The sequence below is a fragment of the Lynx canadensis genome, chromosome C1 (genome assembly GCF_007474595.2).
Source record: "Lynx canadensis isolate LIC74 chromosome C1, mLynCan4.pri.v2, whole genome shotgun sequence".
In the NCBI taxonomy this organism is placed as follows: Eukaryota; Metazoa; Chordata; class Mammalia; order Carnivora; family Felidae; genus Lynx; species Lynx canadensis.
The window spans coordinates 176,958,345-176,976,112 of record NC_044310.1 but is presented as its reverse complement, the minus strand read 5'-3'; the positions used below and the strand labels follow the sequence as shown (position 1 = coordinate 176,976,112).

At 39.2% G+C, this 17,768-nt stretch overlaps 2 protein-coding genes across 4 annotated transcripts in view; one reads left to right on the top strand and one right to left on the bottom strand.

Annotated features, from left to right (window-relative positions):
* Nucleotides 1–17,768, bottom strand: part of MFSD6 (major facilitator superfamily domain containing 6) — a 78,569-nt gene that overhangs the window by 19,620 nt on the left and 41,181 nt on the right. For both annotated transcript variants that reach the window (XM_032594454.1, XM_030326000.1), the window contains exon 3: nt 6,612–6,709. In XM_032594454.1, coding sequence (XP_032450345.1) covers nt 6,612–6,709 — 98 coding nt within the window. The remainder of the gene's footprint in view (nt 1–6,611; nt 6,710–17,768) is intronic.
* NEMP2 (nuclear envelope integral membrane protein 2) overlaps nt 1–17,768 on the top strand; it is a 74,369-nt gene that overhangs the window by 51,739 nt on the left and 4,862 nt on the right. For both annotated transcript variants that reach the window (XR_004344028.1, XR_004344027.1), the window contains exon 9: nt 13,379–13,514. The gene's annotated coding sequence lies outside the window, so the exon portion shown is untranslated. The remainder of the gene's footprint in view (nt 1–13,378; nt 13,515–17,768) is intronic.

Below are 17,768 nucleotides of genomic sequence, written 5' to 3'. Positions count from 1 at the left end.
CAACATAGTACTGGAAGTCCTAGCCTCAACAATCAGACAACAGAAAGAAAGAAAAGGCATCCAAATTGGCAAGGAAGAAGTCAAACTTTACAGATGAAATGATACTCTACATGGAAAACCCAAAAGACTCCACCAAAAAACGGCTAGAGCTGATCCATGAATTCAGCAAAGTCGCAGGATATAGAATCAAAGTACAGAAATTGGTTGCATTTCTATACACCGATAATGAAGGAGGAGAAAGAGAAATCAAGGAATCAATGCTATTTACAATTGTACCAAAAACCACAAGATACCTAGGAATAAACCTAACCAAAGAGGTAAAAGATCTATATGCTGAAAACTACAGAAAGCTTATGAAAGAAACTGAAGACAACACAAAGAAATGCAGAAACATTCCATGCTCATGGATTGGAAGAACAAATATTGTTAAATGTCTATAGTACCCAAAGCAATCTATACATTCAATGTAGTCTTTATCAAAATAGCACCAGCATTCTTCACAGAGCTAGAACAAACAATCCTAAAATTTGTATGGAACCACAAAGGACCTCAAATAGCCAAAGTATTGTTGAAAAAGAAAACCAAAGCTAGAGGCATCACAATTTCAGACTTTAAACTGTATTACAGCTGTATTACAAAGCTGTAATCATTAAGACAGTATGGTACTGGCATATAAACAGACCCATAGATCAATGGAATAGAAGAGAGAACCCAGAAATGGACCCACAGATACATGGCCAACTAATCTTCAACAAAGCAGGAAAGAGTATCCAATGAAAAAAAGACAGTCTCTTCAGCTGGGAAAACTGGACGACAACATGCAGAAGAGTGAAACCGGACCACTTTCTTACACCATACACAAAAATAAATTCAAAATGCATGGAAGACCTAAATGTGAGACAGGAAACCATCAAAATCCCACAGAAGAAAACAAGCAACAACCTCTTTGACCTAGGCCACAGCAACTTCTTACTTGACATGTCTCCGAAGGGAGGTAAGGGAAATAAAAGTAAAAATGAACTGTTGAGACCTCATCAAGATAAAAAGCTTCTGCACAGTGAAGGAAACAATCAACAAATCAACAAAACTAAAAGGTAACTGACGTAATGGGAGAAGATGTTTCCAAATGACATATCAGATAAAGGGTTAGTATCCAAAAACTATAGAGAACTTACCAAACTCAACACCCAAAAATCAAATAATCCAATTAAAAAATGGGCAAAAGACATGAATAGACACTTTTCCAAAGAAGACATCCAGATGGCTAACAGACACAGGAGAAAATGCTCAACATCACTCACTGTCAGGGAAATACAAATCAAAACCACAATGAGATACCACCTCACACCTGTCAGAATAGCTAAAATCAACAACTCATCAAACAACAGATGTTGGCAAGGATGTAGGAAAAGGGGAACCCTTTTGCACTGCTGGTAGGAATGCAAACCTGTGCAGCCACTCTGGAAAACAGTGTGGAGATTCCTTAAACAATTAAAAATAGAACTACCCTATGACCCAGCAATTGCAGTACTAAGTATTTATCCAAAGGATACAGGTGTACTGCTTCAAAGGGGCACATGCACCCTAATGTTTATAGCAGCACTATCAACAATAGCCAAATTATGGAAAGAGTCAAATGTCCATGGACTAATGAATGGATAGAGAATATGTGGTATATCTATATCTATATCTATATCAATATAGATATATACGTACATACATACAGTGGACTATTACTCAGTGATGAAAAAGAATGAAATCTTGCCATTTGCAACAATGTGGATGGAACTAGAATGTATCATGCTAACCGAAGTAAGTCAGAAAGACAAATATGATTTCACTCATATGTGGAATTTAAGAAACAAGACTGATGAAGATAGAGGAAGGGAAGGAAAAACAAGATAAAAACAGAGAGGGAGGCAAACCATAAGAGACTCTTAAATACAGAGAACAAACTGAGAGTTTCTGGAGAGGAGGTGGGTGGTGGTGGGCTGAGTGGGTGATGGGCACTAAGGAGGGCACTTTTAGGGATTAGCACTGGGTGTCATACGTAAGAGATAAATCACTGGGTCCTACTTCTGAAACCAAGACTACACTGTATGTTAACTAATGAATTTAAATAAAAAAAATAAAGAATTAAAACTAAATCATGAAGTTAAACTAGTATTTGTAAAATAATTGGATAGCAATTAAGTACTAAACTATATAACACAGTCTATAAATCTAAGAACAATTCAGAAAAGGAAGAGCCAAGTATGGGATAAAATGCCCAGAACAGGATTCTTGAAGCAGAAGACATTTAAAGTGAATTTTAGGTGGACAAAATAATGCCTATTTCAAAGAAAAAGTTATGTAAGAGTTTTAGTAACTAAATAAACCATGGGAGTGACACAGAATAAAATTGCTCTACTGCAATTTATAAGACAATTCTGATTTAAAAAATGATTTTAACAGTTAACACCAGTGACTTTTATATGTTAGTTTATCAACTGAAAAGCTAAACCCAGAGCATTTTTTCTATCCTACATATTCATGTGGCAAGCGACTTGTGTTTCAAGGGTTAAGCCAGACAGACAATTTCCAATATTGATGCTAACAGACTAGAGCCATGTCTAGAATTGCTGCTGTCAGATAAGGACTGCACTATCCTTTCATAGTGTCTCCATGATCTTCCAGAACATAAGAGGAAGGAAAACACAGTTCTTATTTGGCTGAATTGGCATACTAAATAAGAGCAAAACTTCATAAATATCAGTTCAAGCCCTCCTACTGGTAAAAATGAAGAACACCTTTCATCAAAATCTTAACCCAGCTCCCACTGATAGAGCATCCTGCAGAGAAGGACCTGACACAGACCTCATTTGCACCTGTCAGTGCTTAAACCATTCAAGTACCTCGAAGGACCTCTTTTGTTACAGCAGCCCTACTACACTGGCCTTACTCGCCTTAAATGCATTTTATAGCAAGAATAATTTTGATCACATTCATCTCAAAGTTAGTAAGGATTCACAACCAGTACCTGCATAGGAAGGAGCATAAAATATCTGTTTTTGATCTTTATAACAAATAGATATGCTTGATCACAACCATGAATGTTTAAATGTTTCTTGTACAAAAGTAACAGAGAAAATTCCTATAGGTCTCTAAAAATGAGATCTTGAGAAATATACATAAACTCTCCTACTCCTTCCACTGTACCCAGCAATACTTTTAGGGACTTAGACCCACTGTCTCTTTTTAAAATAAATGGCAGGCTCCTTATGGGCAGGAAATATGTCTTCTGCTTCTCTATATGGTGCTGCCAATTGCTTACAGAACAACATGTTTGCTGCAGATTGTAGCTGAACTGCTAAAAGGATAAGCCTGCAAGAGAATACAAGAATACTGGCCACTAAATATAAAAGATCTTGGGAAAAGAAACATCCTCACAATTCCCACCATTATCCAACAGTCTTACCTGTTACATTCAGTCCCAAAGAGGGAGAGACGGGCAGTGGAAGATAGGGAATAAAGCACATCCCTTGTCTCCTCCTATTCTGTTGTCCACTAGGTGATACTAGTTCTCATGGTGTTCTGGGGATGAGGCAAGGGGTAACAGGATGAAGAGATAGACCTCACCTCTATTTTTTTTTAAAGAAGATTGTCTTATATGGCACTGGCTGGGAATGGAAGTGCTGACTATTCACTGTCAAGATGCTCTGCACCCCCACCCCTCACCCCCGGCCAAGACTAGGTCTCTGGTAATCATCAGTAACAATTCCAGTCAAGGAATGAAGGAGCATCTATTATGATAGTGGGCTTGTCCTATAATTAACTCAGTGTTTTTTCATCATTTTTTCTTGTCTTTCCTACATCCTAAGTAGAGCTGCCTTAAGCACAAAGACTTGAAAGCACTTGGACGACACCTGTAAAGGTGGAAGAATCCAGACTGGCAAAACAAACCTCTTCAGTCAGAAGTGCATTTCTGTGATGCCGGATTTATTCCACGTGGGTGATCCACTATTTTCTGTGGGGAGCGCATGGGTCTAACAAAGGCAAGGGATTTTGTTTCCATTGTACAACCAAAACACGCTCAGCACTCACTTCTGCTAGGGTATCAAACGGTCTCCTCCAGTCTTAGACACAAAGAACTCTTAGAAGTGGTCACAGAGCCCTCTGTGAGACAAAGTGACTCTAGGTATTTACAGATCCCCCTTTCACTTGCTTCAGATCAGGAACTAGATTTCTAAGAGCACAGGGGAAAATAAAATGAACGACAGAGGTATAAACTATAGCCTGCCATGGGAAGCAGAATTCCTGTTTGGATTCAAACATGGCCAGCTCCCTAAATCCTGGGATAACCACTCTGAGGTATCCATAGTATTATGTAAATATGTCCTGGGTTGGCAGCTTGGGATGATGATGATAAACCCATCAAGCTCTAGCCATGGCATACACTTAGTTTCCCTGAAGTTGCCATTCTGCTTTCCATGTCTTAGCTCTGGCACATGGCTCTGTGGCATTTTCTCTATGCCAGAGTGGATTCCTATGCACCCTTCAAACTCCAGCTCATAAGTGATTTCCTTGGGAAATCTTTAAATAATATCTTTATCATTCCACTCCCTGCTCCTTCCAAGGAGATTCTCTGTTACCTGGTACGTTTTTCTGATTCCACCTAACATGCTGTAGTAATTATGTGTTTACATATCCAGCTTCCAGAACAGATGGGGAGACCTTGGGGCCCTAGTTAATATATTATTTTTTATTACATTTTATTACCTTTATTACATTCCCAGCATGCTACCTGACTCTTGTAGTTATTTAATATACCTTTGATAAATTAATAGGAAAAAAGTTTTTTGATTCATAACAACATTTATTTTTTCCCTTTTATAAAATTCCTCTTTTGTTCCTTTAACCAGTTAATTAAAAAGCTTCTCTTCTGCTCTCTTTTCTTGAGTCACTTATGTCATTTAATTCATATCAAATTAAAAGGAGAAAGAAAAATATATGCATATATTATTACAATATGCTTTGTTTTCTACGGGCATACCAGTTAGCTTTTTAATGTAGAGTCTGCACACTGTGGCATACCAATTAATAAAGAGGCAAGAATCCTGCCTCATACAATAGGACTAAAAATGGGATATCAAAGAACTGTGTTGCATTTGCCATGTTATTACACAAGTCTTTCCTGCAGTCCATATTTAGTGCTTTGTTATTCTTAAATGACACAATGCTGAGGTATGTGCTCTGCCTCAAGACTTTCAGAGGAGCACCTGTGTGGCTAAGTTGGTTAAGCATCTGACTTCGGCTTAGCTCATGATCTCATGGTTCATGAGTTCGAGCCCCTTGTTGGGCTCTGTGCTGATAGCTCAGAGCCTGGAGCCTGCTTTGGATTCTGTGTCTCCCTCTCTCTCTCTGTACCCACACCCACCCCCTCTCAAAAATAAACATTAAAAAAAAAAAGACTCTTTCAGAGTTCTAATTATTATGAACAATAATTTCTTATAAGACCAAATTTCCATTTCCTATTACAAATAAAATCCCCTTTCATCAATTATACTATTGCGCCAGACCTGAGAAAAGCACCTTTAGATTATGTATATATTTTAATTTTATTATAATGTGAATATAAATTATGTTTCCTTTCAATAAAGATAGTTTTTTTTTTCAATGCCACAATGGGATTTGGTGTTTGCATTTTATACATTTTGTTTCATCTTACAGATCATGATGAGAAATTATGTTGATTGTGCTATATTTGTATCCTCAGTGTTGGAAAATAATAATGGCGGTCTCTAAAGCTAATGAAATTGTGTATAATCACATACTATCTAGTACAATTAATGATTTAGGAGCCTGGGATGTCCCAGAAGACCTCAACTCCAATTATCTTGTCCTGAACCTTTATTTTAATCATAATGCCAACCACCAAATGGCTCAGCCAAGCAGCTAACAAGGGTTTTCAATACACAGTCTAGATTATATGAGCGAATATGGCAATGAACTTTGTATAGAAATCCAAGTTTTCATTGCTCCTAAGGCATATGGCCAGAGCCTCCTAAAAATTTTTTTTCGAAGTTATATGTTGAAGGGAAACAGTCCAATGAAGCAAAGAGAAGAACTCACATTTCAGCAAAGCTTTTAAAAGTTCATGGGAAAATAATAGCTTGACTGTAAAGCTTTAGTTGTAAATCACTAGATGTGATCAAAGTAACTGAAGAAATAAAATAATTATGACAACCTTTTCCAGTATCTATAGTTAACCTACAAACACCAAAATACCAAAGCCTTTAAAAGATAAATCCTTTTATACTTAAAACTACCTTTGGATGTGCATGCGTAACAATTGTACATAACAGTTTATTCCAGAGTTCCTTTTTCTTTGTTTAATCACAAGGGTGTGGGACAAATCCAGCTTTGTTTGGCTCAACAAACACAGAACACTCAGAGTAACTGAAGAGCCAACTCCCCTGATGTCACCTCTTCCTTAACAACCATTTCAAAATCCTATAAAACAGTAGGACTGCCCTTCCTTCACAGAGTCACATGCTGAAGGCCACTCAACTTTGACACAGTCATAGCTCAGTCAGGTAGAAAAATAATTCTAATTCCAGCTGTTAACTTACCTTGAAGAACTTCCATGGGGAGAACAGTCCAGGCATTTTCCAGGTAGGAAATATAAATATAGCGAGCCGTATTGCAAGCCAGGCCAATGTACAGAACCCTAAAAAAAAGGGGGGTTGGGGAGAAGAAGATGAGGCCCTGGAATGAGGCATAAAGCATGCAAATATTACCTACGTCTTCCCCTGCCCAAACCATCCATCATCCAGCAGTGTTCAAACTTAGGAGTGGGCAAGCTAAAAGACAATTCAAGTTAACCAGGAACTCTTAGGAGAAAGAAGGCTGCTTCTAACGTATCTGCCGTCAGCCTTTTCAAAAACACTTGTTAATATAAAAGTGACCATCACCCTTCCTGAAACTTAATTAGAAGCAGAGCTGATGCTTTTTTAAGATAGCCTGGGCACACTGCCATGTCTAATGACATTACTGGCTTCCTTCCAGGTGGCTGTAGGGTAAACATGCTGGGATTATAGCTACTTCACTCTGATGGGGGAAGGACAAGATAAAAATGAGAACATGAATATGAACTTGGTCTCACATGCAGTATCGAAGACACCAAGTTTTATAAGGAGACTCTCAAGGTCATCGAAAACTATCATCGGATGATGAATAATAAACAATTTGGAGATCAAATACTTTTTCCTGTCAGTTCAATTGACACATCTTCATTATTTACAAATAACTCCATGATATCATATGCTTACCAAACTAATAAATATATATCAACATCACTTTCCCCCCTCATAAGTACCACCACCAAAATTGTGAGAAAAACAAAATAAATAAAGGCCTTAAGTGGTACGTTACATTCTCTGTCTTTCTGAACTGGATGAGCTGGTTTGGAAGTAAATGGTGGTTGTTTCTTTGTATAAAACACAGCCTGATGGTAGAGATTTCTCTCTTTTTTTTATTTAATATTTTTTTTGAAGTTTAGTTATTGATTTTGAGAGAGAGAACAAGTGAGCACACACAAGTGGAGGAGGGGCAGAGACAGAGGGAGAAAGAGAGAATCCCAAGCAGACTCTGTGCTGTTAGTACAGAGCACCATGTGGGGCTTGATCTCACAAACCATGAGATCATGACCTGAGCTGAAATCAAGAGTCAGATTCTTAACTGACTGAGCCACCCAGGCACCCCTAGGGATTTCTCTTTCTAACTTGTTTTCCATTTTCTTTAATTTTCTAATCTTAATGCTTTTTTTTTCTTAATTCAAGTGAATGAAAATTCAAAGGTAAAAGAAATAAGCCGATATAACAGTCAGTGGTATTTTCCTCATCTTGCTCAACTATATTTTTATATTAAAATCATCAAATAAACATTGTTCTCTTTTCCCAACACTGGATCAAGGAAAGGAAATGCTTTGAGGCATCTAGCTGATATTAACCACAAATAGGGAACAGAAGGATGGGAAGAAAGACAAAAATGGTTGAGGGGCAGGGATGGGATAGGAAATAGATATTAAAAGAGATTTAGGAGATCTTCAGTGTTGAAAAGGTCTGGGTTATCATATTCTGTGGACATTATGTTCTTTGTACTTTAATGTTTTGAGGAAAAAAGCATATGTTTAGATCCTGTTTGATAAAAATTTCCTGAAGAAACTTGCTATACAGATCCATCAACAAGGGTCCTTCTGCTGGGAAACAACAACAAAAAGCCCACAGGAAATTAAAATGCAAAATACATCACACAAACATACAAATGACACAACCCATGTCTCCTTTTTAAGTTCTAATCTAACTCTGTTGATAACCTTGACATAGCCTCAGGGGTCAGTAAACATTTTCTATAAAGGGCCATACATAAATAGTTTAGGCTTTGTAGGTCTGTTGCCACTACTCAACCTTGCCACTGTAGTGTGAAAGCAGCATAGACAATATGTCCATGAGGGAGCATGGATGGCTGTATTCCAGTAAGATTTGAATTATGAACAGTGAAATTTAAATTTCATAGACAGCTGACCTCTAAACAATGCAGGGATTAGAGGTGCCAACCCCCTGCATAGTAGGAAATCCACATATAACTTTTGATTCCCCTAAAACTTAACTACCAATAGCCTACTATTGACTGGAAGCCTTACCAATAACATAAACAGTCAATTAATGTATTTTATATGTTATATGTATTATATACTATATTCTAATAATAAGATAAAGGAAATGTTACTAAGGAAAACATAAGGAAAATACATTTGCAGTACCATACTATATTTATTGAAAAATTCTGTGTATAAGAGGACCTGTACAGTTCAAACCCATGTTGTTCAAAGGTCAACTGTAGTTTTTATGCATCACAAAATATTATTCTTCTTTGACTTTTTTCAACCACTTAAAAATACAGAAACCACCTTTAGTTCTGGGCCATACAGAAACAGGCAGCAGGCCAGATTTGGCCCAAGGGCTGAAGCCTGCTAAGCCCTGATCTAGCTCATTAGTTCTTGGCTATACATCAGATTTACTCAGGTAACTATTAAAAACGACAGATGTCAAGGCCCATGCTAGTCTCAATAAAGATCTCTCTGGCTGGAACCCACGCACTGTGCTTTAGAAACCTCCCCAGTTTATTCAGATACTAAGCCAGGGTAAAGAACCACTGGTCTAGGTCATGCCACACAGCTTCCCAGTGATATGTCAGTTTAAATATCCCTTTCACGTATTAAAGAGATTCTTAGGTTGCTGAAATACTTTTCAGTGACTATTCAATAAATACATATCTAATTCTTTTCCCTTTTCATGGGTCAAAATGCTGCCTTTCTGCTCACAATTCACAATTTTACTCTTGCTGATTTCTTGAAGCACTGGCTACCCCAGAATGGTTGATGAGGACGAAATGATAGTGTTCGTCTCTCTTTTGGAATTCTGGAATAAAAGTACTGTCAGAAAACAAGAGGGTACTTGGATGCTTTTCTTTAAAATAATTACTACTACTACTAATAATAACAACAATAATAATAATGCTACAATTTATTGAGTGCTTCTTTTGGGTGATTCACTGTGTTGTAATTATAACAAGCCTGCAGAGTAGATGTTATTATCCCTGCTGAAGTCAGACGCTCAACTTTAAGATTAATAACAGGCAGGGGCACCTGGGTGGCTCAGTCGGTTACATGTCCAACTTTGGCTCAGGTCGTGATCCCACGGTTTGTGGGTTCGAGCCCCGCATCGGGCTCTGTGCTGACAGCTTGGAGCCTGAAGCCTGCTTTGGATTCTGTAGCTCCCTCTCTCTCTGCCCCTCCCCCGCTTCTCAAAAATAAATACACATTAAAAAAATTTTTAAACTGACATTTCATTCACTGTTATGGGCTGAATTGTGTCCCCTGAATTTCATATGTTGAAGTCCCAGGTCCTAACCCTCAGTACCTTGGAGTGTGACTATATAAGGAGATAGGGCCTTTAAATACGTATACATATCATTAAATACATATCATTAAATACGACATTTAAATGATGTCGCATGGGTGGGTCCTAATCCAGTATGACTGGTGTCCTGATAAGAAGAGAACAGAACAGGTCAGAGACAGGCTCAGAGAGAAGGCTGGGATGAAGACAGTGGAGAGTTCCTCGGAAGAAATAAAACCTGCTGACATCTTGATCTTGGACTTTTAGCTTCCAGAACTGTTCAGGAAATAAATTTCTAGTTGTTTAAGCCATCCAATCTGTGGTGCTTTATTGTGGCAGCCCTAGCAAATGAATTCATGCACACCTATGAAATTAAGGATTTGGAATAAAAAGAAATTAAAAATGTTTTACTAGATCATCTTCTGGACGGTCAAATTCTTTATACTGAATATAAAGCACATGTTCAGAGTCCTAGAATATTCCTGAGCACTATGAGGTCTGGAAGTACAGAAGAATAGGGTGAAAAATGCTTCTCACTGAGATACAGATACCTAATGAGCATCTATAATGAAGAAGCTCAGAGACAACCTCATCGCTTTCCTATTTCACAACAGGAAGTCAGTAAATATAAAATTAGGCAAGAAATAAAGGCAATTTTAGAATAGGTGGTTGATATAAGTGAACTTCTCTATAAAGAGGATGAACACGATTGGTAGGAAGCAAATGCTTTAGCAGAAAACAACTACACCATGGAAAACCCAAATCACTTGTCAAACGTGTGACAAGTGTCACCTTGACAAAGTGCCCCTGCTCCTTGATTCTGTATTTGAGCAAAATATAACAGGAGAAAAAAAGTGTTTATGACATTATAATTTCTTATACAACCACAATTCACAGTATTGGAAGGACAAATTGGTGGTTATTTTATAATAAAACTAGTACTTTTTTGGGCTCCTGGGTGTCTCAGTTGGTTAAGCATTCAACTCGGCTTCAGCTAGGATCATGATTTCACAGTTTGTGGGTTCAAGTCCCACATTGGGCTCTGCACTGACAGTGTGGAGTCTGCTTGGGATTCTCTCTCTCTCTCTCTCTCTCTCTCTCTCTCTCTCTCTGCCCCTCCCGTTCTCTGTCTCTCAAAGTAATTAAAATAAACTTTTAAAAAATTACGAAAACAATATGATATCCTAGCTACTATTCAATATTATTGCTATCTTTTGAATTTGTTGTGAGATTGAATGTAAGTAAACCATATAGACACAAATAGTTAAGAAAAGGACATAAAATAATCAGCATCACCATTATTGTATTCTTCCTGGACAAAGGAAATGGCAGTCTCTCTCTAGAGACTTCAGGAAAGTGCTTATTTACTTCAAGGACCACTTGGATCATCAGAAAATGTATGTGACACAATGGGAACCTTTGAAACAAAGCAGCTGATAGAAACAAGATTCTATTATAAAACATGTTTCTCTGCAGCCTATCTGGTACAATGTTCTGCTTAGCTCTCTGTCCTCCAGCCACACAAATGCCAAATGGACCCATTGGGCTACTGTCCCAACCTATCCCTCAGTATGACCTGATGTCCTACCCTTCCTTCCGATCTCACTAATTCCTTTATATGTGATCACAGCTGTTATCATGTGCCTCTCCTCATAATCCTTATCTCAGTTGTACCTGTGTGTCAACAACCTGGCTGTATGCTTCATGCGGGGTGAGATCAATTTCATGTAATATTGGCTAGGTTTTATCCCCAGTGCTTGGCACACAGTAGGCACTCAATAAATATTCAATAACTAGAGGGAAAATATAAATACTTTAAATAGAACATCACTCAACAAATATTTACTGAACACACTGTGCTAAGTGCCAGGGATATGGTGATGAACAAGATATGAACTATGAAATATATTATGCTTATAATTTTATGTGTGTGTGTATATAAGAGACAGGTATGTGAAAGAATTATTTGATTTATAAAAAAAAACCTGGAACTAGGATGATTAAAAAAATGGATGTCCATATTTGTCACCATTTGTGATTAATGTTAATAGGCTATGGTTGAAGATAATAAGTCATTTCTGTGAACAAGCAATAGTTCAATGAACAGCTGTCTGTTGTTTGCTTATCTGAGGGCCTCCTGAAGCATCATGCAGTGAATCTTCAACACATGTGCACTAGCAGATAACAGGGTTCTTGGGTACCCACAGGCCCATCTCACTAGAGGACTAAGAGTTAGCATACATGCCACAAAGCTCAAAGAATCAGTGGCGCTCCCATACCAAACACAGCACAGCCAAGGGGATCATCACTAGAGACACCAAGTCACCAAGCGCCTATCACTAAACAGGCTACTAAACAGGCTGGCTACGGACCCATCCTTGTAGAACAGAGCATAAGAACCATATTGTATGTCCGAAGAGTGATTGAAGGAAAAAGACTATTCATTTACCTATGGTTTGCACAGCTACCAATACTTCCTTTTTTTTTCTGCTAGAAAAAGTGAAGTCTGAGCCTCTGTTGGTGTTAAGTCATTCTTTATTTAGCTGCCTTCAAATATTTCCTCTCTCAGTGATTGATAAGCTAAGAGTATAATTATGGCAATCATCAGCTGGCTCACTGTGCTGGTTCCTGGCCATATTTACTCCTCTCTATTGTCCCTTTAGTTTATCTGTCTACTTTTCCTTAAGGTTGTGTGTATCTTAGGTAGAAAAATAAGGATGTTCAAAACAAAACAGAACCTTAATTAATGGAACCCAACTACTTGGAAGACACAATATGCTGTTTTGTTCTAGTTTCCATTTGGGTAAAAGTTAGATGACCACACACACACACACACACACACACACACACACACACACACACACACACACACACACATATACACACACATGCACACACCCCATATAAGTTTTTGTTTAAAAATTTTCCATGAGATGACCTGAGGTATATATAAAATACAAATTCTATCATTTCCAAACAAGAATCATTGACATTTAGTATAGCAATTAATTTGAAAAAGGCCTCAAGAGTTTTAGTTGACCCTAAGCTAAATTTGAGGGAGTTAAACAAGTTCATCAAAATTCAGGCTGAAGGAGTATCATGACCAAACCAAAAGGAGATAATAGTCTCACTGTTCTTGACTTTGGCCAAACCACAGGAGGAAGTGGGAACAATTAAAGAGATCACTGGCAAAAAAGAAAGTAGCCAGAATAAGGAGGGGAAAGAATAGTGGGCAGTCTGGGATAAGATGCCCTGTGGAAAATCCATGAGAGAACTGGAGAGACAAAGCTGTATGAGGGACATTCATAAAGGCCTTTTCTGCTGAGGAGGGAAGGGACTATGTTAACCCTAAGTCAGACCTGTGAGCAGTCAGTACAATAGAAATTGTTTTAGCTGCTAAGCAGAAACTAAGAAAATAAAGCATTCTCTCTTTTCAGCTGGATCTGATCCTGGACCGGCCCGGGACTTCAGCATAGGCATAGGAAGCCTACCCAGTAGAAGGCAGAGCTGGTAGACGAAGAAACCCAGGTTCTGACTGCATCATATGAGCTCCGATTAAAGCTACCCCTACAGGTATCTGCTAGACTTTGCAGTTGGACAATACATTCCTTGTTTTCCTTAAGCCCCTTTGAGTAAGGTTTTCTGCTTCCTCAAGTGAAAGAGTCCTAAGTGAGACAAGATCTTAGCTACCTTGTGAGGTAGCAAGTTCCACATCACTAGAAGTGGCCAAAGACTAACCATCTGCTGAGGAGTAGGGGGAAAGAAATCTAAACTGGGCTCAAGCTAAGCCTATGTGATGGTATTAGTTTGCTAGCTCTACCATAACGAATACCTCAGACTGGGTGACTTAAACAGCAGAATTGATTTTCTCACAATTCTGGAGGCTAGAAATCTAAGATCAAGGTATCAGCAGTATTAGTTTCTTCTAAGGCCTCTCTCCTTGGCTTGTAGATGGCTGTCTTCTCCTTGTGTCTTCACATGGTCTTTCTTCAATGTGTGCCTGTGTCCCAATCTCCTTTTCTCATAAGGACACCCATTATGTTAGACACTGGTCTACGCTAACGACTTCATTTCAACTACCCTTTAAATTTTTTTAAATGTTTATTTTTGAGAAAGAGAGAGATAGCCCAAGTGTGGGAAGGCAGAGAGTGAGGGGGACAGAGGATCCGAAGCAGGCCCCACGCTGACAGCAGAGAGCCCAACATGGGGCTCAAACCCACAAACCACATGATCATAACCCAAGTCAAAGTCAGACGCTTAACTGACTGAGCCACCCAGGTGCCCCTCAACTTAACTACCTCTTTTTTTTTTTTTAATTTTTTTTTTTTCAACGTTTATTTATTTTTGGGACAGAGAGAGACAGAGCATGAACGGGGGAGGGGCAGAGAGAGAGGGAGACACAGAATCGGAAACAGGCTCCAGGCTCTGAGCCATCAGCCCAGAGCCCGACGCGGGGCTCGAACTCATGGACCGCGAGATCGTGACCTGGCTGAAGTCGGACGCTTAACCGACTGCGCCACCCAGGCGCCCCTTAACTACCTCTTTAAAGACCCTGTCTCCAAATGCAGTCACATTCTGAGGTATTAGAGGTTAGGAGTTCAGTACATGAATTTGGGGGAGGGGACACAATTCAGGCCACAAAAATGATCTCCAAGGTTACTTAGAATTCCAACAAAATTTAGTAAAGAATGCCGTGTTTTACTCAAGAGCTATTTATTCCGTGGATCAGAAATAAAATGTATGATGCCAGTGGTAGCTGCCCTGGGCTTCTGAAGTCAGCATGAGGCTGCACCCTTAGAAAAGAATTGTTAGCAGTTTGTACAACCCACTCCAACTGTATTTATTCATTTATGTTATCTAGGGGACTGCTATTTACTTTTCCAGTGGTTGATGTAGAGTGAAAGGCTTTGACAAACAGTGCTAATTAATACGTTTTTACAACAGGCAGCATGGTGGGGCCTAGGCTGCACCTTGTCTGAAGTGATGTCATCCAGGGCACAGACATACTGGCAGTAGACTTTTCTCAGGAATGGTCATAACTGCCTTCACTAGCATTAAACAAAATGCAAATAAAATAAAATGCAAACATCTCAGCAAGAGCAGCCAAGTCTTTTACAAATTCTGAGCCAGTACATGGATAAATGTCCAAGTTTTATAGTTCTAACTTCCATTCAAATCTACTGGCCTTCCAGAAAGAAAATCCTCTATACAGATCCACTATCATAAATCACATTTCCCATCTCTGACCAGACAGTCTGTTGTCATGGCATCGCCTGGATGAATTTGCATGAATGGCTGTGTGCACATTTCTGATTTCTCAGCAAAACCCATTCAGAATCTGAGTCTTTGCAGGGATGGGCAGGGAGCAGTGAGGTCTGATGTGTGGTTTTTCACATACTAAAACCAACCACAGTAGAAAGTTAGATCATTAGAGTCAGAACTCAAAGAAGCCACAGCCATTAAGTCCAACCGTCTTATAAAGACAAGGAAATAGAGGTCCAGACAGGCAGAATGGGGGCCTCAAAATCCATTAGCCAGTGAAAGTCAAGGTCCCTGCTCCCTTGCCCTTTGGCTCTTTTGGTAGATAACAACAATGTGCTGTGTTCCTACTCCAGGGTCCCTACATGAAGTCAGACCTAGACAAGGGCCTGAAGAAACGCCTGTGGATTGGACCAGTAGCGACAGGGCCTAGTGACGCTAGTGTGGTTATGCCTATGGTAACAGCTATGCGTTTGGATCAAGGAAGTTGGATACATGTTTGAGTTGACTTTAGAAGACAGTTAACATTTTAAACTTTGATGAATCATTAAGAGGAATGGCATAAGAGGAAAGTAGTAAAGCAAATGCCAGTCAACAGCTGCCCAATATCCTGGATCAAAAAAGAAAAGTTAAGAGGAAAATTTTGTTATGAGATAAAATGGGTCAAAAACCTATTTCTCCTGAGGTAGCCCCAGAAAGTTCAGGTGTCAATGCTAAGACAGGACACAAGGTGAGCCAGGATTTCTGTCCCCAAGCAGACAGACTTTGAAACCAAATAATCAGAAATTGACTATCTGGCTTGGGCTGGATAAGGAACAGAAATTAGGGAGGGGCACCCCCCCACACACACACACCCCTAACAGGATTGTAAGGAGAGAGCAAAGACAGGGGCTAAGAGTCTCCATCTTGTGTAGGTCCAACCACCGACTCAGGCTGTGTTCATCAACACTTCAGGTCTCTAGACCCGCCTGGGAGGTCTCTGAGATGGACTTAGCCCACCAGGGGGTTGAAAGTTGCCCGGATCTTTTCCTTTCCTTGATCCCTAAAGTAGCTCCACAGAACCCACTGTGAAGAGTCAACTACTCTACCTACCAACACTGAATTTGAGCTATCTCCCTCTTTCTCTCTTTCTTTAACTTTCACTAGCTTTCAGACTTAATTCAATGTAATCCCAACTCACAATGCTAAACACTTTCCCTGAAGTGAAAATTAGGTTATGGGTTTTTCAAGAAAGAACAAAAAAAAATACAATTTCAGTAAACTCCTGCCCCAAACTTGTCAATTAATACATTTTTATGACTAGAAATTTTGTTGCATTCTTTTTCAAAATAGGAAACTGTAACTGAATATTAGATTCTGTCCAAACCCACTCGTCTTCCCCCTTTTTTGTGACATTAAGGAAAAAAGACCATCAACCTCAGTGGCCTTGAGACCTCTGCTTACTGCAGGCCCCTCACCATGCCTAACCCTTCATACTAGTATTTCTATAATGTTCTCCAATTCTTTAGCATTTTTCCCACTTACTATCTCATTTGTTCCTGCCAATAATCTTCTGAAATAGGAAGGGCAAGAGTTCTCATGAATCCTATTTTGCAGCTGAAGAAATCAAGGCCCTGAAAGGTGAACCAAGTTGCCAGAGTCACAAAACTAAACAAATCGCAGAACCAAGACTCAACTTGAGGTCTTCTGCTGTCAAATCCTACACCCTTCCCATAGTCAGCAGACCTCCTCCACCCTGACCATGAGGATTGGAGGCAAACAGAGAAATTGAAAGGGTACTCTTTGGGGCGCTTGGGTGGCTCAGTCGGTTAAGCGGCCGACTTCGGCTCAGGTCATGATCTCGCAGTCCGTGAGTTCGAGACCCACGTCGGGCTCTGTGCTGACAGCTCAGAGCCTGGAGCCTGTTTCAGATTCTGTGTCTCCCTCTCTCTGACCCTCCCCCATTCATGCTCTGTCTCTCTCTGTCTCAAAAATAAATAAACGTTAAAAAAAAAATTAAAAAAAAAAAAAGAAAGGGTACTCTTTTACACACACACACACACACACACACACACACACACACACCAATGACCATTCTACCTTAAAAATCTTGTTTCACAAAAATTTGCTGTGATATTCTACTTGCATTTGAAACATACTAGATTTCTAACAAAACTTGTTGATAGAACTAAGAATAACTTAATAGTAATAACTTAGTAGTAACAAAAGAGTATTCATAATTAAGAGTAACTTGGTTAAGAGTAATCAAGTAATAATGAAACTAGTCTTCATCTACTTTGATGGCTGCCAACATTATTATCTGATTCACTGAAAAGAGTATGGGATCTACCAGCCAGAGAACTGGGCTGAGTCCCCACCCCACCATTCAGAAGGGCAGACCTTGGGCAATCATAGCAAATCTGTTCCTTCTTAGTCATGCATGGTGGATCTGCCCATCCAACCAATGTAAATGACACCAGGAATGGAGTACACATGCAGAAAAAGAAGTTTACCACTGCTTGACTCACTCTCACAGTCATCCCAATGTTAAGCTACACATCACTCCTACTCCAGTATCCTCTGACTCTT